The 20,895-nt window shown below is 40.0% G+C and overlaps 1 protein-coding gene across 7 annotated transcripts in view; it reads left to right on the top strand.

Annotated features, from left to right (window-relative positions):
- The window catches only part of pard3aa (par-3 family cell polarity regulator alpha, a), a 516,365-nt gene that overhangs the window by 169,343 nt on the left and 326,127 nt on the right, over positions 1-20,895 (top strand). For all 7 annotated transcript variants that reach the window (XM_056237053.1, XM_056237055.1, XM_056237056.1 and 4 more), the window contains exon 3: positions 13,222-13,405. In XM_056237053.1, coding sequence (XP_056093028.1) covers positions 13,222-13,405 — 184 coding nt within the window. The remainder of the gene's footprint in view (positions 1-13,221; positions 13,406-20,895) is intronic.

Genomic DNA, 20,895 nt, shown 5'->3' with positions numbered 1-20,895 from the left:
ATTTTAATGCTTTATGGTGACTTTTCATAGACATAATCATTTTTATACTGTACAAACTGTATATTCTCTCCCCTTACACTAACCCTAAACCTAAACCTACCCATCACACAAAAATTTCTGCATTTTTAAATTTTCATAAAACATAACTTAGTCTGATAAGCTGTTTTCCACATGGGGACCAAAAAAATGTGCCCACAAGGATTTCAGATATGATATTTTTTCCCCATAATGTAGAGATACACACACACACACACGCACACGTGATGCTGTTCAAAAAATGCTTTATAAATTGTATTTTAAACTATCATCTCTAAAGAGCTAAGAAAAAAAAAGGTTTTACTTGGCTATAGCTAGAAATGGGTCACAATAGTCTACTAGTCATCCAACAAGCTATTATTATTGAGGTTGACCCTTTTTTCTGAAGTGTTGACTTTTTAGTTGCTCTACCTAAATAATTTCTGACAGTGTGCTGTTTTTAGACCCATTTTCACAGTGCAAACCTCTCTGAGAACTTGCATATTTAAATTAGTTTGAATACCCTATATTCTTTTCTTAGCTAAGCTTTTGTTTGTCTAAACTACACAAAATGAGCTTGTTTGAAAGATAGCACTCTAAACATGATCCGTATCACATTTTGAGCTCTACATCCCTCTGTAATTGTTAAGATTTTTCTTTCTTGTTGACCTGACTTTCTCGAATCCTCAGATCGCAGCAAAAAGGAGCAACAAGGTCGAGGCCGATCTGAACTTCCCTTCTGGGCCGAATAAAGAGCAATACAGATGGCCAGGGGTTTATTTCATTAACGTGGAGAAGGGGAGGAAAGCTTATTGGAATTTTTACATTCTGTCAGCACTGTGTAGGTAGCAGCAACACGGGCGTAAAGAGGCGAGTGAATTCATTTCCCCCGACTCTCGCAGCTCAAGAGAAACTTCAAAGGCCAGCGCTAAAAATCTCGGCCAAGTGGATTTGAAAGGATGAGTCTCTAATCTGTTTAAACTTTGCTTGCGCCGTGTATTTTCACGCCGCCTTCCCCACCTCCTCCGCTAACTCGCTCTATTTTCCTTTTCATCATCACTTTCAGGTGCAGAAAGTACCTGTCTCACTGTATCTGTGTCTCGGCGAATAGAGGTCAACAAAAAAAAGACGTATTTGCATGAGTTTTTCTTCAGAACCTCAAAGAGGCGGACGCTAGTTTTGTCATCGAAATTAGACTCCATTTAGCTTTCAAGCGTTATCTTGCTGCCTCGCTTCCAGCTAATTTTGGCGCCTATCTGCAGGTTCCCTACCGGGCACAAGCACACAGCGAATGTTCCCCATGTGCCAGCACTTTTGAAATATGTATTAAGGTGAGACACAAGGGGGATTTGGAGCGAGAGGGTTGGACTTATTGTCTGAATATTTGATGTTGTTAATGAGAAGCAGAACAGGGCTAAGCACTCAGTGGGCGCGCGCGCGAGGAAGGCCCGGGCTACGGGAATAATGGATAGATAAAACGATGAAATATTCAAAGGCTGAAGTGTGATGAGAAATGTTCAGTAAAGCGTGACGGCCTCGCATCAAAGACCTTCAACCGAGAAGACTTTTGTGTGACCCTAAAGTTTATACTTTGGGAGACTTAAGAGCGTTACGTAAGAGTAGAAGTTATTCCACAAAAAGCGGCGAATTCTTGTCTCGTTTCTTGTTTTGGGTGTCATTGACAAATAGCATGAGATAGTCATTTGATGGATGTTTGATTTATGGAAGGAGGTGGAGATCTGGGGCTAAAATGAAAAGAGTTGGTGTGTAACCTTTCAGAGGAGGAAAGGAAATGAAATATCACTCCTTTATGGATGCCCTTGCAAATAAATGATGACAAATGCTCAGCATTAGAGAGTAGAGAAAGAGAGAGATACTAGATCTTTAAATAAGACATATTCCTTACCATGTTTCCCGTATATAACTATGGTTTGGTTTTGAGATGGTACCAAGGTTTTTAAGCCGCATGATGCCAATGGTGATATGTTCTTTAAGGTACTATGTAAATGTTGTTGTTTGAGTATACTATTATTATATTATGTTGTAAATATTATATAAGTATAATTGACCCTTCGCAGGGAGCTTGATTGACAGGTGATCTGACCAATCATACTTCGCCATCCGCCATTTTGTCCGACAAAGCAGTCAGGAGAGTTAGTAGATTAACATGGGAGGATTTGAACTTGAAAAACGAACTGTACTGACGTCTTTCTGCGGTTAAAACAACATTCCTTCTGATGTTCATTCATGTTTATTTGATGCTATAAATGAACTAGAAGGAAGAGATGATCGGATCACGAGCAGCTTTAACTGATGCTCTACAGCGATCTGTCACGACACATTAAAGAGCCACAAAACGGTATTTATTGTTTAAATTTCTTTTAAAAAAATGACCAAATTTGAAAGGTGAGACTTTGTTTAATATGTTTAATATCAAAAGTAACCTGGTCTGTCCTGTCTGTCAGCGTGTTGTCAGTCCGTGATGTATTTTTCACTGGTTGGGAGGAACATGGGTGTGTGTGTGTGAGAGCAGCGTAGCTTGTCGGACATAGCAACAGTAACCAAGGGGGGCGGGTCTTTGCGAACGGTCAATTGTGATGTGTTTTTGATTTAGCCAGTGAACTAATATACTTTACAAATGAAAAGGCTAATTGATTTACCGGTACATGTTTTTCGGTTCGGTATACATGTGTACCGAACAAATACAGCATTGTTTTAAACATTGCACGTGTTGAACTGAACATGAAACACTTTTATAGATATCTTTGTTTTAATGAATCAGTATCGATTCTATAAAGAGCTTATCACAGTATGCAGTGTAGACTGTAGTTTACGGCGTGGTGTATAAACGATATAGTGTCATTTCTATCAGTTTCACTCATTAGTCAGACCTTGTGTATAGGCTACCATCATTGTCACGATTACCTTGTTTCTGTTTTCATGGACCCTTATTTTGATATTCTTTTGTCTTGTTGTGCCTTTGTTCAGTTTCTGACATTTTAGTCTCTGTTTCCTGTATTTGCTGTCCTGTTAGTTTATTATAGTTATGTCAACTAATCACCCGCACCTGTCTATCATTAGTCTCATCTAGTGTATTTGAACCCTCGGCCGTCCTCTGTTCATTGTCTCGTATTAACGTTTCATGCTGGGGCTTCTCTTTATTGTTCCATTATTACATTTGATTTCATCGTTAATCTGCATCAAGCCTCTTGAATCTGGATTATCACGTCAAGGCAGTCCGTGACAATATTACTGCCTAATGTAATGTTGGATCCTTTCGTTGACCCGTTCATATTGCCAGCTCTCATCCTTTACAAAAAATCCTTTGTTATTTTCTCAATGTCCAGTTTAGTCCGTAATTGGTGAAATAAATGCTGGGTAAATGGAAAGAAACAGAAATGGCAGATTGATTTTAGATAATTTTGCATAACAGAAATAAAGCCTGGTTAAAACCTGTTGCAATTTGCTGTGAACAACTAACATACTGGTTTTGGCTGAACAGTGCACACCATATGTTCTTTGATGACCCTTCATTAGGACTGAACTGCGATTCTCATTGCACATTTTCGATTAGAAGCCCATTAAATTAACCACCCTTGAAATCCTGGCAAGTCCAAAGCACTTGGCGATGTTGTCATAAGACTGAGTTTAGGAGGCTGGCATAAATGGATATGTGATATGGACGATTGTTTTGCGAGCAGATGTGTTTTGTTGTTTGTAAGCAAATGTGGTTTGTGAGCTGGCCTCACACACTCAGTATGCTTGCACTTACTTTTTATCAATTTTTGAGCCTTTGAAAGCACATTCTTTCAAATATGAAGCTTGTTTCTGATGTGGAATAGACGCAGATTGCATTACTGATGTGTGGTTAATCATTTATTAACAAATCGTCTTTTCTTTCTACCATCATGGGAACAAAAATAATATATTTTTACTTTCATCCGTAAACTTTTAGTAAAACATTGACTTACTTTAATTGAGTTGCCAGAGGCCCATAGTTTGAACGCTGGGTTATATTGAAGCTGTTTGATGCATTTGCTGCTTTTCTGCTGTGTTTGTTGTTTGTTTACTTTATTTCACTCGCTTCAGAATTTTCTAGTCCGTAATGTTTCTTTTTTTTTTAGCTGGTGATGAGTTTTTTCCCCTTTCCTTATTGCCCAGAGGAGTTTGTTAGAGGTTTCACACAAATGATTCACTCACATTAATCCCACAGCCTTGAGCTCCGTGTGGATTCACTTACAAAGTAAAAAAAAAAAACCCTGACAAGTGATGAAACTTTGACCACTCGTTTATCCGGCCAATTTGAGGTTTCGCCGTGAGCCAGTCTATTGAGCCACGACGACTAATCAAGTTGAGGTGAGTTACTTTGAGCTTTCTCTGGTTTTGTGCGATACCACCGCCAGAGGGTTGGCCAGTCCACTTTCATGGTTCAGTCATTAAATACTTGTCATGCTCCCATTGAAATGTAGTTTGGAGGTGAGAATTTGATGAGGAATAAAACTTTATTAATCCTCAGCAGGTTTGCTCGGAGGAAATTGGCGTTCACAGCTGCCAGGCGAGTCCGTGCCGTAATTGTAGGCATAGCTGTAGGAATGCCTCGCTCCAGTCTGGTATTATCTTGTTCACTGTCGAAGCCATTAAGGTCAAAATGACTTGTTTGATAGCAATTGAACGACATTCATCCGGCTCCAAAAAGGTTTTTGAAGCACATGACGGTGTTCTGCTTATGCAAATTATATAGATGTCTCCGTTACTCGTCGATATCTCTGATGAATGTCGACTTCTGATTCATCCTATAGTTGCCGATGACAATGTCCACGTCGATCCTAGACAGATCACACGATATCTTGGCTGTCAAAGTTAATAGAAGAGATCCACACATGCTGTAATCGCCCAGCACTTCCCCCTGTTAAAGTTTCCAGATCAAAGAGGACAGACATGAAAGGCATTGGGAAGATTCACCATTTTCTTTCCTTGGGTTTTCCTTTCCCTGCCACTCTGATAATGAGTGCTTGACCCTGCAGCATGCATGAGCGGGAAGTGTTGGCTGTGTCGAAAGCCCAAAATATACTACGTTTTTTACTTGTTTAATAGGGAATGTACTGTAAAAAATTCACCCGTATATTTACAGTAAAGAACTGGCAGCTGTGGTTCCAGCCCTTTACCGTAATTTTACAGTTTCAACAATGCTGTAATTTCACAGTAAAGTACTGGCAGCTGTGGTTCCAGCCCTTTACCGTAATTTTATAGTTTCAACAATGCTGTAATTTCACAGTAAAGTACTGGCAGCTGTGGTTCCAGGCCTTTACCGTAATTTTACAGTTTCAACAATGCTGTAATTTCACAGTAAAGTACTGGCAGCTGTGGTTCCAGCCCTTTACCGTAATTTTACAGTTTCAACAATGCTGTAATTTCACAGTAAAGTACTGGCAGCTGTGGTTCCAGCCCTTTACCGTAATTTTACAGTTTCAACAATGCTGTAATTTCACAGTAAAGTACTGGCAGCTGTGGTTCCAGCCCTTTACCGTAATTTTACAGTTTCAAAAATGCTGTAATTTCACAGTAAAGTACTGGCAGCTGTGGTTCCAGCCCTTTACCGTAATTTTACGGTTTCAACAATGCTGTAATTTCACAGTAAAGTACTGGCAGCTGTGGTTCCAGCCCTTTACCGTAATTTTACGGTTTCAACAATGCTGTAATTTCACAGTAAAGTACTGGCAGCTGTGGTTCCAGCCCTTTACTGTAATTTTACCGTTTTTAATTTTATGGCTGTGCTGTAATTTCACAAAGCACTGGCAGCAATGGTTCCAGCTATAATTCTACAGTATAAAGTTAGAATATAAATACTGTTTTCTATTTACTCTATTGTCTGATATCTATTAACATCCCTATATGTAGCATTATGTATACAGACATTCCAAACAGACTTTTTACTCAATGGAAAATATAAAGACAAAATTATGTATTAGTACATTGTTTGCCATTTATTTAAAACAGGTAACAGGTTTTAACAATACAATAACAGTATTTAAGGGGAAAAAAGTCACAGAAAATACATTTTAAAATTCAATGAGAGGAACCAGTAGGCAAAAACAGAAACCTTACAAAGGCAAAAAAAAAAAAAAAAACTAAAACCAGCCAAAATGTCACATCAGCAACCAGGCCAGAGATGAAGTCTGGGTCTGAGAGGAAAACATTGAGAACCAATGGATGAAAAATCCTTTATAGAGGCAAAAAAAACCAAAAAAAAACTGCCAAAACATCCCAAACCTGCTTTTGAATGATCTGGTCTGAGAGGACATAATCACGAGAACCAATGGGTGAAGAACCTTAGGGAGAGGCAAAAAACAGCCAACACGTCCCACATCAGATTTGACACATCTGGTCTGAGAGTGCGCCTCACGTAAATGTCATAATTTTCAGATTTTTCAGCTTGCATATACAGTATACCCATATACGCACAACTACAACAAACTACTGGAGAAGCAACAACTATAACGGGCATGTTGAAGAGTGTTTGTGTGAGGGGTGAAGAGATTCGCAACTCTAGTTTACATGTGTACAAAGTATATTTTTATTTTTTTACGTTTGAGCTTATATATATATTTCCACATTAATAGCAGTCTGAGTAATTCTGAGTCTTTAACTTGAACTCATATACACTCACCTAAAGGATTATTAGGAACACCATACTAATACTGTGTTTGACCCCCTTTCGCCTTCAGAACTGCCTTAATTCTACGTGGCATTGATTCAACAAGGTGCTGAAAGCATTCTTTAGAAATGTTGGCCCATATTGATAGGATAGCATCTTGCAGTTGATGGAGATTTGTGGGATGCACATCCAGGGCACGAAGCTCCCGTTCCACCACATCCCAAAGATGCTCTATTGGGTTGAGATCTGGTGACTGTGGGGGCCATTTTAGTACAGTGAACTCATTGTCATGTTCAAGAAACCAATTTGAAATGATTCGAGCTTTGTGACATGGTGCATTATCCTGCTGGAAGTAGCCATCAGAGGATGGGTACATGGTGGCCATAAAGGGATGGACATGGTCAGAAACAATGCTCAGGTAGGCCGTGGCATTTAAACGATGCCCAATTGGCACTAAGGGGCCTAAAGTGTGCCAAGAAAACATCCCCCACACCATTACACCACCACCACCAGCCTGCACAGTGATAACAAGGCATGATGGATCCATGTTCTCATTCTGTTTACGCCAAATTCTGACTCTACCATCTGAATGTCTCAACAGAAATCGAGACTCATCAGACCAGGCAACATTTTTCCAGTCTTCAAATGTCCAATTTTGGTGAGCTCTTGCAAATTGTAGCCTCTTTTTCCTATTTGTAGTGGAGATGAGTGGTACCCGGTGGGGTCTTCTGCTGTTGTAGCCCATCCGCCTCAAGGTTGTGCGTGTTGTGGCTTCACAAATGCTTTGCTGCATACCTCGGTTGTAACGAGTGGTTATTTCAGTCAAAGTTGCTCTTCTATCAGCTTGAATCAGTCGGCCCATTCTCCTCTGACCTCTAGCATCAACAAGGCATTATCGCCCACAGGACTGCCGCATACTGGATGTGTTTTCCTTTTCACACCATTCTTTGTAAACCCTAGAAATGGTTGTGTGTGAAAATCCCAGTAACTGAGCAGATTGTGAAATACTCAGACCGGCCCGTCTGGCACCAACAACCATGCCACGCTCAAAATTGCTTAAATCACCTTTCTTTCCCATTCTGACATTCAGTTTGGAGTTTAGGAGATTGTCTTGACCAGGACCACACCCCTAAATGCATTGAAGCAACTGCCATGTGATTGGTTGATTAGATAATTGCATTAATGAGAAATTGAACAGGTGTTCCTAATAATCCTTTAGGTGAGTGTATATGTTGGTTATGTGTCTATTCAGAATGACTTAAGAGCAGCAACTTTTTTTATTCTGGGTATGTCATTTATGCCCCACTTGCCAAAATGAGGGGTGTGCAGTAAGGGGTTAAATGTATTCATTTATTAAAGCATCCAAACTGTCCTGTTAATCTGCACTAAATATAGTAACACGTAACGATATGCTTAAAATGCTGAATGCACCAGAAACTTTTTTACGATTTGCTTCTGACGGATGTCACCCTACAGGGATTGGCTGTCGCCCCACATTTTTTGCCTCGCGTTTGTTTCAATTTCAGCATTTCTCATCTTTTTGAGGATTCTTGTCACTGACGTCTCTCACCAAAACACGACACTGATCCGTCATCCCATATTTGTCACCGGTTTATTTGTAACCATCATTAGCATTTCAAAACAGTGCAGACAAACAGTCTCTGTTTCTGGCAGGACACGTCCATTCTTATCTTCTTATGTCCATATACAGAAACAACAATGAAGGAAGAAAATTGAAGCAAGTGTTGTATTGCACATTTGTGATAGAGCAGAAATAAACTGGGCCTGTAGCACAGACACCTTGAACAGTTTGTGCACTTGAGATAACAGGCCTGTGGATGCTTCTCAAACCCCACAATCTCTTTGCCTCAGACTGGAGCGCTTCTTCTATGAAGGTCACACTAAACTTTATTATCAGTCCTTTTTTAAGTTATGTTTTTCTCTAAAAGCACAAAGAAGACTGTCATGGATGTGAGACACATGCTGGACTTTTTTCTGTATTTGATAGGAATAAAAATGAGTGTTGGTTTAACTGTTAAGTGAGTTTTCCAACAATAGTCCAACAATTGCACATACAATGCAACCCTTTGCTACAATTTGTACATTCTTCAATTGTATATATAGTGTCTGATATAGTGTTAGCTATTACTACACACCAATAACAGATTATTAATGATTAGATTAGATTGGCCTAGGGACTGCAGATGAAAAGTAGTATATTTTCACTAATTCTGGCATATTTACATGGTGTATCATACAACAATGATGGTGTCATACAACAATGTTCATGAATATGCATGGTCCCTATCAAATAAACAAATAAATAAAAATTAAATGATTAAAGAATGCATTTGTGCGTGGTACAGAACTAGAATTTGATTCTGATTCTGAATCAACATCTTTAGAATATTTTTTTGATTCTTCTGATTGTTAATTATTGATTCTGAGTTTAAATTTATGTAGTATATTGTGATTTCAGATTCTCAATGAACTTATTTTGAACTTAATGATTTCATTCAACCATGATTTCTTCTGATTCTCAGTCTACTGATTTCGAATTGTATGATTCTAATTCCAAAAATCTTCTGATTCTGAATCTACTGATATTATTATTTTTAAAACCTATACTTATTCACATTTTTCTGACTCGCGGTCTATAGATTTTGAATTGTGTTCGATTCCAGTAGATTTGTACGGAAGCGTATTGCATTCACTTGAGGGAAAAAAAATCTACTCTGTTTTTCAGAATTAACGAGTTCATTATCTCAGAATTACGAGATAATTTTTCATGGAAAAAAGTTTTTGCTCTGTTTTTCTGAATTAATGACTTAATTATCTCAAAATTATGAGTAGCTCGTTAATTCATAAAAACAGTGAAAAAATGTTTTTCAAGAAAAATGTATCTCATAATTCTGAGATAATTATCTCGTTAATTCAGAAAAACAGAGCAAAAACTTTTTTTCCATGAAAAATGATCTCGTAATTCTGAGATAATTATCTCGTTAATTCAGAAAATCAGAGCAAAAACTTTTTTTCATGAAAAATATCTTGTAATTCTGAGAAAATTAACTCATTAATTCAGAAAAACAGAGCAAAAACTTTTTTTCATGAAAAATGATCTCGTAATTCTGAGAAAATTAACTCGTTAATTCAGAAAAACAGAGCAAAAACTTTTTCGTGAACATATCTTGTAATTCTGAGATAATTAACTCGTTAATTCAGAAAAACAGAGCAAAAACTTTTTCATGAACATATCTTGTAATTCTGAGATAATTAACTCGTTAATTCAGAAAAACAGAGCAAAAACTTTTTTTCATGAAAAATATCTTGTAATTCTGAGAAAATTAACTCGTTAATTCAGAAAAACAGAGCAAAAACTTTTTCATGAACATATCTTGTAATTCTGAGATAATTAACTCGTTAATTCAGAAAAACAGAGCAAAAACTTTTTTTCATGAAAAATGATCTCGTAATTCTGAGAAAATGAACTCGTTAATTCAGAAAAACAGAGCAAAAACTTTTTCATGAACATATCTTGTAATTCTGAGATAATTAACTCGTTAATTCAGAAAAACAGAGCAAATACTTTTTTTCATGAAAAATATCTTGTAATTCTGAGAAAATTAACTCGTTAATTTAGAAAAACAAAGCAAAAACTTTTTCATGAACATATCTTGTAATTCTGAGATAATTAACTCGTTAATTTAGAAAAACAGAGCAAAAACTTTTTTTCATGAAAATATCTTGTAATTCTGAGAAAATTAACTCGTTAATTCAGAAAAACAGAGTAGATTTTTTTTCTTCAAGTGAATGCAATACGCTTCCGTAGATTTGCATCTACTGAAAATGAAGTTGTGAAACTACTCATTCTGTTTCTTATTCACGGATTCTTATTCCGTTGATTGGACTGACCTTTACCAGGAGAGATCTGGATCTTCCTATGGCCACCTGAAGCTACTGTGCAGAAATGGAAATTGTGGTCATTTCTTATACCCTCTGAAAAGCAGTGTTTTTGTCATTATCTCCCTCTCTGCGAGGACTGATCTGACCCGTGAGGACTCTTGAAACAGCCAAGAGCTGGAGCTGCCAGATAAAACTGCAGTTTACTGCCTATTCATGGAGCTTCAGTGCATTTAGGCCTAAAGACAGGCCTCTTAAGTCCCCATAAATACTGTGCGATTTATAAACAAATACCCCGTTTGATTACAAGTGCACGCTGAAGTGAGTGTGAGCTTGTTTGCGTGGCAGCTCTCCAGTTGAGGAGTGTGCGCGCAAAAGCAATTGAGTCACACAATTAGCAAACAGACATGCATCTAAAACAAAGACCTGTCAGTCAAGAACAACTGGATGAAAGCCGATGATGCTAAAGAGATTTGTGTCAAGAACTTACTAATTATTATTAGGCTCATGGAATCATATTTTCTCAGCTATTTTAGTCACTTGAATTTGCTAATCTTTTTCAAACCAGCAACATGCTTTACAAATAAAGCGGCTTGAATAGTTTTCTTGGCACTAGTGTAAATAGTTGTAAGGTGCGATTTGCACCTTATTGTAGTATATTATAAAACATATTGAGTGTTGGGACATTACTTGTCTCCACCCTTAAAGCCCTCCCCTATTATTTAGCAAATATCTTCTTAATTTTTATTAAGCTGATAAAGGTGAAAAGGGATATGAATGAGTTTAGAAAAAGACAGATTCGAACTCGGGTTGGTCGCGTCAAAACCTAAAGCCTTACTCTCCAATGATCCGGTTATCACATGGGTTTCTTTTGAAATTGTGTCCGGCTCAATCACACAAAATTGGTTTGCCGAGTTTATATAGGAGTGAAAATAGCCTTTGCCAACCAGGTGGGGTATTTGCACTCGGTGTTAATAGACACTCTGAAAAATGTCTAGTTCTCTTTATTTCCTAAAGTCTGTTTGGTCTCCAAAAACTGCAATCTTTCCAACTGCAAGAGAGCGAGCCGAGCGAGTCTCAGTAATGCGGTCTCTGTAGCGAGACGAGTAATGGTCATGGCGATAAGCAGTCTGTCAGCGCACTGCCTGGATCGTCTTAAGGGCATTTATTTGACATGCTTTAATTGGGCCAAAGAAACAAATGAGAAGTCAGTTTGAATTAGGCTAATCATAAAGCGTGTTAAAATCAGAGCATGAACGAGAAGGACAGTAGAAAAATTGTAACTAAACCCCTCCGGTCACAGTTCTGGAGTAAATAGCCGAATGCGAACGAGAACGCCATCGTTTACAAATCAACAGACTCAAGCTGCTTCACACAATAGCGTCTCTGTGTTGGCCTGTCGGACGCCTGCATGTGACTGGCTGGTTTCATTTATTCCGGTGGATGTGTGAACAGTTAATGTCGGCAGAAATCAGGACAAAAGCTGATGAATTACCCTCCTCGATGCAATTCGCTCCTCTTTGCAGCATTGCGGGGGTGTGTGTCTCCGAACCGTTTTCCACAGCGCATGTGCTCAAACGCATTCTTTTCAAATGTCATCATTTCTCACTTTCTCTCAGAATAGGAGTCGACCCAGAGGAATATTGTATTGCTCTTTCATAGCTCTGGAGACTTTCTGTTGTTTCATTTTGCATGAGAGAAATAAAAATAGACAGAAATGAGACTGTTGACATACAGCACAGCAGGAGTATAGAGCTATGCATGAAGGTGGATAGATTTTTTGCTGTTTCTTTTTATTTTATATAACCAATTTTTGAACCGCAGACTTTCATATCTTGTAAATCTGAACAAAATTTAAGATAAAAAATGTGTGTGTGTGTGTGTGGGGAGTACTGTTTTATTCTGCTTTCTGACAAATGGTCAGAAATCCTGAGTTATTTCATTATATGCTCCGGTTTATACATCTATGGCCCTCTTTACACCTGGTGTTTTAATCCGTCTCATCCACTTCTGTCCTGATTTTTTTCGAGGGTGGTGTTTATGGGGGGGAAATGTATGTGTTTTTTCAGATCTTTCGATCTAATGGACAAAATAAGCTTGCACAATTTACATCTGAACATGTCCGGAGACGGCGGAAAAACACACGGAGAGCATCAGCTTTAGTTTCTGCTCGGACAGTCTCAAGATCAGCCGGACGCTGTGAGTGTGTGTTAGAAATCAGGAATGGTGAGATAACATTGTGCTTGGTACGTTCCCATAATGTTTACTCATTATATCAGTAGACGGAGAGCAGACGATGTTCTGTGGCTGTTTGGACACATTCATCCACATGAGCGTTTACACTACGAAATCAATCCGGTCGAATGTGTTTTCAACAACCTCTGGAAGTGGTCAAAAGTGGACAAGCTCAAAACGTTTTACACCCAGCCAGTTTACACCTGTATTTAGTGTCGTCCACTTGCGATCCGATTGATCAAAACGTATCTTAATACCACATGTAAACCGGGCCTAAAAGTACTAATGGTGCATGGATGGATGGATGGATAGATATCTGTCCATCGATATTTAGATAGCCTTTTTTTATTTGCCTATAGTTATGTCAAATAGATCAAGCAGCATAACTAACACAATATTGTCTCTCTGTCCCGCAGCTGGTGGTGGTGTATGAGGAGCAGGATCCTCATCATGGAGGTGACGGCACCAGCGCCAGCTCCACGGGAACCCAGAGTCCCGAACTCTTCAACACGACTGAGCTCAACTCCAGCAACCTGTCCGCCTTCCAGCCCTACCAGACCAGCAGCGAGATCGAGGTCACGCCATCAGCCCTCAGGACCAGTGAGTTACACGCCAGTGCACACAGTTGTGTTGAACTCTAACACTGCGTCCTAACTAGATGCAATGTGACAAGCTTCCATAGACAAGTTCAGTGTCTGTCCACTAGTGATGCGTGGATCGTGGTTATATCCGTGGATTTACTTTCCAATTAATTGCGGGTGGATGAGGTAAATCACTAATGATGGAAAATTAATGCGTTTAAAGCTTAATCTTTCACGAGGCACTGATTTGCGGACTCTCATTAAGCTATGCAATTGTGGGGTCCACTTGTTTAAACAGCAATGGAGGCAAAACGGATATGAGAGATATTTTAAAAAGGAGAATTAAAGGGTTAGTTCACCCAAAAATGAAATTATGTCATTAATGACTCTCCCTCATGTCGCTCCAAGCCTGTAAGACCTCCGTTCATCTTCAGAACACAGTTTAAGATATTTTAGATTTAGTCCGGGAGCTTTCTGTCCCTCCATTGAAAATGTGTATGATATGAATACAATATACAATATGTATTGCTTGCTGTGAATCACAGCACATTGCGTTTCATTTACCAGCAAAAGTTGTGAAAAACTTTATCTTGAATCTTGCCTTGTCATACCTCAGTTTGTTTCTTCTGAAACTACAGTGGGGTCTCTGAGGAGAGGAGGTGTGTGAGTTGCTAGAGAACAGTGTGCGCTCTGTTAAAGTTGTGCTTGACACTGGACGTACAGGGACTGACCTTGACAGGGCGGCGGGGTCGAGTGGGCAGGTGAAACCGTCGAGGGAACAGCAAGACACACTCAGTCAGGTGTGGAGAGAAGAGAGGAGAGCTATGATTAACTGTGACAGCTCAGACCGGCCTGAGCCACACACACACACACACACACACACTCAAGAGTTCACATCATACGGCCTCATTTCAATATATATTAGTTAGTTCCGATTTTGTGATTGAATAAAGAATAAAGCTTTGGAGAATGTGGATCTATTTCTTATTGTATGATGTGGTATAGTGCATATATAGTGCATTTATGATGTTAACAGAACAGAGTGTGAACCACACGTTGCTCTTTAAGAAAACAGCCTCCATTTCTGTCCGGATCTCTTTCCACACTGATAGTCTACAGAGGTGAGTGTGTTCCCATGCTTCCAGGCTCTTCTTTAGTCTGCGTGAACCATTGATTGTGTGTATTGTTGTGCTTTGTAAGCCTCCGCAGTGGGAGGTCTGGAGTGTGAATTCCCAGCATCATGTGAACAAATTCAATTCTTCTAGAAATATTTGTATTTGGGGGGTTTTGTACAACTTTACAGCAACATACACATTGCAGATACTCTCCCAAAGATCCTGTTCAATCAACTAGACTAATTAGTTAGCAACATCCACAAACCAGTTGAATTATATGAATTATACATTATATTTAACTGGTTTGTGTTTGTGTGTATATATATATATATATATATATATACACACACACAGTATATATTACAATACATTATTTAACATTTTTGCATTACAACATTAAAAATGTAATATATAAAAGAGGTCTTGTACTCATAAGTTCACTTTGTCGATACTGACAATAACACACTTGCTTTTCCAAAACATATTGAGCTGCCTACCAAAACTGCATTTTAATGCTCTCTGCTTTAACCAAATTCTGTTTGTATCCTTCAATCCCAGAATGCATTGCAACTAACTCTCCCTGCCAGTGTTTTAGTTTTAAGTTCCCAGCATTTTTTTATCATATTCACAAAACTTTCATGGCCTCCACAATATTTTTTTGTATGAATATGTAAGCAGTCAATATATCAAAAGAAAGAACAGAGGCTCTGCTATTTTTATTTTAGCTTTATTCTTTTGTATCAACACTTAAATGTCAGAACAATGATCAAATCATAGATCAAGTAGATGAAGTCCATCAACTCCCCCAAAGCTTCACAGTCGTCAGCTCTTCCTCGGTATCATTAGGCGGTTTTGATTTGCTGTTGAATGTTTGATGATCATGTTAGCTTAATTGTGCATAAACATCTTCTATCAGCTCCTTCTGGTTTATGCAGATCATTTTCTCCAATTGTTTTTGGATCCGGAGATTCAGTAGTCTTTCAGAAGATGCGTAACAGCGCCCTCTATCGTATAACAGTGAAAACACGGATTGACGTAAAAACTCAGTAGTGTGTTCCTGCACAACCGGAGGCTGCAGTTCCAGGACCCCAGTTCCAGGACCCCAGTTCCAGGACCCCAGTTCCAGGACCCCAGTTTCAGGACCCCAGTTTCAGGACCCCAGTTCTAGGACCCCAGTTTCAGGACCCCAGTTTCAGGACCCCAGTTCTAGGACCCCAGTTTCAGGACCCCAGTTCTAGGACCCCAGTTTCAGGACCCCAGTTTCAGGACCCCAGTTTCAGTACCCCAGTTTCAGGACCCCAGTTCCAGGACCCCAGTTTCAGGACCCCAGTTCTAGGACACCAGTTTCAGGACCCCAGTTTCAGGACCCCAGTTCTAGGACCCCAGTTTCAGGACCCCAGTTCTAGGACCCCAGTTTCAGGACCCCAGTTTCAGGACCCCAGTTTCAGGACCCCAGTTTCAGGACCTCAGTTCCAGGACCCCAGTTCTAGGACCCCAGTTCTAGGACACCAGTTTCAGGACCCCAGTTTCCGGACCCCAGTTCTAGGACCCCAGTTTCAGGACCCCAGTTCTAGGACCCCAGTTTCAGGACCCCAGTTCTAGGACCCCAGTTCCAGGACCCCAGTTCCAGGACCCCAGTTCCAGGACCCCAGTTGCAAGACCCCAGTTCCAGGACCCCAGTTCCAGGACCCCAGTTCCAGGACCCCAGTTCCAGGACCCCAGTTCCAGGACCCCAGTTTCAGGACCCCAGTTCCAGGACCCCAGTTCCAGGACCCCAGTTTCAGGACCCCAGTTCCAGGACCCCAGTTCCAGGACCCCAGTTTCAGGACCCCAGTTCCAGGACCCCAGTTGCAGGACCCTAGTTCCAGGACCCTAGTTTTTTTATGACTGCGCCACCTACCGAACTGGATGATATAGCGGCGGCCAGTGTTTGAATTATACCGTGAGTTTCGGGGGGTACAGCTATTTCGACTGGTGACGTCACTCCATTTGGGGGTTACATTTTTTTCTTTCTCTGATATGTGTATTTCAAGATGTTTAAAAAAAAAAAAAAAAAAAAAAAAAAAGATAAGAAATAGCTTTAAAACCATGTGACCGGGAAGTAGATTATCTGTCAATACCTGCTCTCTCCATCGCCCTTTCTTTTCTCTCAGTCTGCTCATCTTGCCTTGTCTCTTCCCCTTCTAAAGCTGAGATTTTTTAATTTACTGAAGGCTACAACTTGTATTATATCAATTCTCAATATGTACAAATTCATTATTAATCTCGTGCCTAACATGATGCAAACGGCTTTGTTAATGTGTCCTGGACCCTCACAATCACAGTAAACTAGTTATTAGGCTATATTACATGAGTCACGGTACATAGGCCAATTTTCAGTTCAAAATGGCGAAATTAGACAAAAGTTTATTAGTTTGCCTGATTATTTTTGCCATTCGTTTAACATTTATGACCTAAAAAACGGTCAATTACACTCACCGGCCACTTTATTAGGTACACCTGTCCAACTGCTCGTTAACACTTAATTTCTAAGCAGCCAATCACATGGCGGCAACTCAGTGCATTTAGGCATGTAGACATGGTCAAGACAATCTCCTGCAGTTCAAACCAAGCATCAGTATGGGGAAGAAAGTTGATTTGAGTGACTTTGAACGTGGCATGATTGTTGGTGCCAGAAGGGCTGGTCTGAGTATTTCAGAAACTGCTAATCTACTGGGATTTTCACGCACAACCATCTCTAGGGTTTACAGAGAATGGTCCGAAAAAGAAAAAACATCCAGTGAGCGGCAGTTCTGTGGGTGGAAATGCCTTGTTGATGCCAGAGGTCAGAGGAGAATGGCCAGACTGGTTCGAGCTGATAGAAGGGCAACAGTGACTGAAATAACCACTCGTTACAACCGAGGTATGCAGCAAAGCATTTGTGAAGCCACAACACGCACAACCTTGAGGCGGATGGGCTACAACAGCAGAAGACTCCACCGGGTACCACTCATCTCCACTACAAATAGGAAAAAGAGGCTACAATTTGCAAGAGCTCACCAAAATTGAACAGTTGAAGACTGGAAAAATGTTGCCTGGTCTGATGAGTCTCGATTTCTGTTGAGACATTCAGATGTTAGAGTCAGAATTTGGCGTAAACAGAATGAGAACATGGAACCATCATGCCTTGTTACCACTGTGCAGGCTGGTGGTGGTGGTGTAATGGTGTGGGGGATGTTTTCCTGGCACACTTTAGGCCCCTTAGTGCCAATTGGGCATCGTTTAAATGCCACGGCCTACCTGAGCATTGTTTCTGACCATGTCCATCCCTTTATGGCCACCATGTACCCATCCTCTGATGGCTACTTCCACCATGTCACAAAGCTCTAATCATTTCAAATTGGTTTCTTGAACATGACAATGAGTTCACTGTACTAAAATGGCCTCCACAGTCACCAGATCTCAACCCAATAGAGCATCTTTGGGATGTGGTGGAACGGGAGATTCGCATCATGGATGTGCAGCCGACAAATCTGCGGCAACTGTGTGATGCTATCATGTCAATATGGACCAAACTCCCTGAGGAATGCTTCCAGCACCTTGTTGAATCTATGCCACGAAGAATTGAGGCAGTTCTGAAGGCAAAAGGGGGTCCAACCCGTTACTAGCATGGGGTACCTAATAAAGTGGCCGGTGAGTGTATAAAATGTTTAGTTTAGCTACTTAGGCCTACATCTTAACTCGCACTTGACCGTAAACTGAAGCGTCGAGTCGCTCTGCTAAAATTCGCGCACAGCAGCTTCTGTGAACATTAAGCCCGCCTACTTTGATTTGATTGGTCATCTCAAATATTCTGACATTGACAAGCAGTGACAGACCAATGAGATCCTTTGTTTCTGACGTGCGCTTGGCTCGGCGCCGCTGCGAATAGAAGATGAAGAACGCGCTGAATCTGATTTTTTCAAGACTGAAGTGAACACGAATTTGTGTAGCCTACACCATTACTACTTATTACATTTTCTTTCACTATCCCCCAAACTATTATTTTCATCCCTTTTGGGGGGGTCCAAGTCTCATCTAGGGGGGTCGGACCCCCCCCAATACCCCCCGTAATTCGAACTATGGCGCCGGCTACGGTTTCAGGACCGCAGTTCTAGGATCCAAGTGGTTTAGTTTGTACATAGTATCAAGATCCTTTTTAACAAATAAGATTATGGAATAGGAAAGCTCCTGCAGCAGGTGGATTAGAGCAAGTAGCATCAAGCTACATGACACAATTTAAAAGATTAATATTACACTTTTACTTAAAGCTCACTTTAAACCACCATTGAGTATTTGTATCATATTTGTGTCGCGGTTTAAAATGGTTTTAAGTCAAATAAAAGATGTTGAAATATGTTATATTTAGCATTTTATATGCAGCTAATGGCTACACCTTGCTTAGCAATACTGTAAACATTCTTTATTCATATGAAAATATCCAAAATCACACGAAAATCACACACAAACTCGAAATCGTGCATTTATTAGCTTCTTGTTTCAGGTGAAGAGATGTGCCTTAGCTTTGTTATCAAAACTTGACAATGGCAGGAAAGCGCTGTGGCAGAAACAAATGAAAATCTTGTCAATGGTGGGGAAAGAGTTAATTTTTTTTTTTTTTTTTTTTTTTTTTTGTGTATAGCATGCCACACAGCAGGACGATATCACCTTCCCATGTGACTTGTTCTGTTTCCAAATCTCCACATTTCCACGACTCTGAATCACAGAGTTTGACCAGCGTGATTACAGATAACCAGCTCTCCTCATCAGTCTTCCTCACTCTCTTATAGTGATGATGGGTAAATAGTAAGAGCTGTTCTTGATGACTTCAAAAAAATTCCTGCCAGGTCCCCAGGAGAACCGAGATGAGCGTTTTACTCCAGCAATAACACAGAAACCCCAGCTGCAGTAGCGGCGCGATCATCCGCGATGGCCCTCGAGTTCGGCTGCCGAAACATATAATCACAGACATTCAGAGTTTTCGTCTTGCCAAATTTGCATTGATTGTTCCTCTTCGAAGTGAGAGAAGGGAAAATGAGAACTCTTCCCTCACGTTTGATTATTAAAAAAAAAAAAAAAATCTTTCAGCAGAGGTCAGGGCAACTAATAATTGGATTGGTGATGAGATGTAAATTATGGTAATGAATGTAATTTGCTTGTAATTATACAGAATCAGGCGTTCGTCTGACTTGTCTGACACCAAAGCGTAATCTTGCAAAAAGTCGAGAGAAATAAAGAAAACTTTGGAGCTTTCCGACGCTGTTGGCTGGTGTTGAATCTTAATGAAGCTGCGCTGGCATTGGCCCGTCTGGTTTATTTTCAGCAGTGCAGTGGGAGAGCGAGTGTTTGTAGTGTGTAGTGTGTGTCGAGGCCTGTGCACGGAGCAGGGGAGGTCCCTGGTGGGCTCAGAGAGGCAAGCACTCATTAGTACGGGAGTGTGTTGCGTTCAGGTGCTCTACCCTGGGGCTCGCTGCCTCTCTCCATCGCACTTCTGGATCTTTTCAGCTTAGCTCCAATAACTCTCCATATCCCTCTCGCTCTCCCTCATTACCAAGCCTCCTCTCCTTTCGCTCGGCATAACATCATATCCCATCATGCACTTGGGCGAACCACTTTTTCAGTTGTTTATGTAACCATCTCATGAAAAATGAAGATTATTTCATTTATTCACCCTGATGCACTTTTAAAAGCTCATGATGTTATTTATCATGGGAACTCTAAATAACTGATGGGCGGAATGTTCTCACATTAATTGCTGAAATCCTAACAATATCTGACTATATTTTCAATCGAAAATACAGTAATATTGTGAAATATTATTAAAGCTGTTTTCTATGTAAATATAGTATTAACTGTAATTTATTCCTGTGATCAAAGCTGAATTTTCAGCATCATTACTCCAGTCTTCAGAGTCACATGATCCTTCAGAAATCTCTCTAATATGATGATTTGCTGCTCAAGAAACTTTTATGATTATTATCAATGATGAAATCAGTTGTGCTGCTTCATATATTTGTGGAAACGTGATGCATGTTTAGCCTGTTCCTCACACAGCAATATAATGACGTTAGACGGCATTGAAATATAGTGCACAAGCAATATTTAATTCTTTTTTGGACATTTTATGGAGTTGATTGTTACACTTCATATGGAAAGAACAGCACAAACATTCTGCAAAATATCTCCTTTTGTGTCTATAGAAAAAAAGAAAGCAATGTTCGTTTGGAACAACATTGAACTATTCCTTTCAAAACACTCATGATAACATACAGCCACTTCCAAGAAGGATGTAAATGACTCTTTGGTATCAGAGATGGTTTTTGTAAATGTTTGTCCAGCAATACTGTACACCCCCCCTCCCCAGAGACTAGCCTCG

This window comes from Rhinichthys klamathensis, unplaced genomic scaffold (genome assembly GCF_029890125.1).
Source record: "Rhinichthys klamathensis goyatoka isolate OS25496 unplaced genomic scaffold, OSU_Roscu_1.1 h1tg000476l_1, whole genome shotgun sequence".
NCBI classification, from domain to species: Eukaryota; Metazoa; Chordata; class Actinopteri; order Cypriniformes; family Leuciscidae; genus Rhinichthys; species Rhinichthys klamathensis.
The sequence above is the reverse complement of the archived record's forward strand: the minus strand, read 5'-3'. Positions and strand labels throughout refer to the sequence as shown.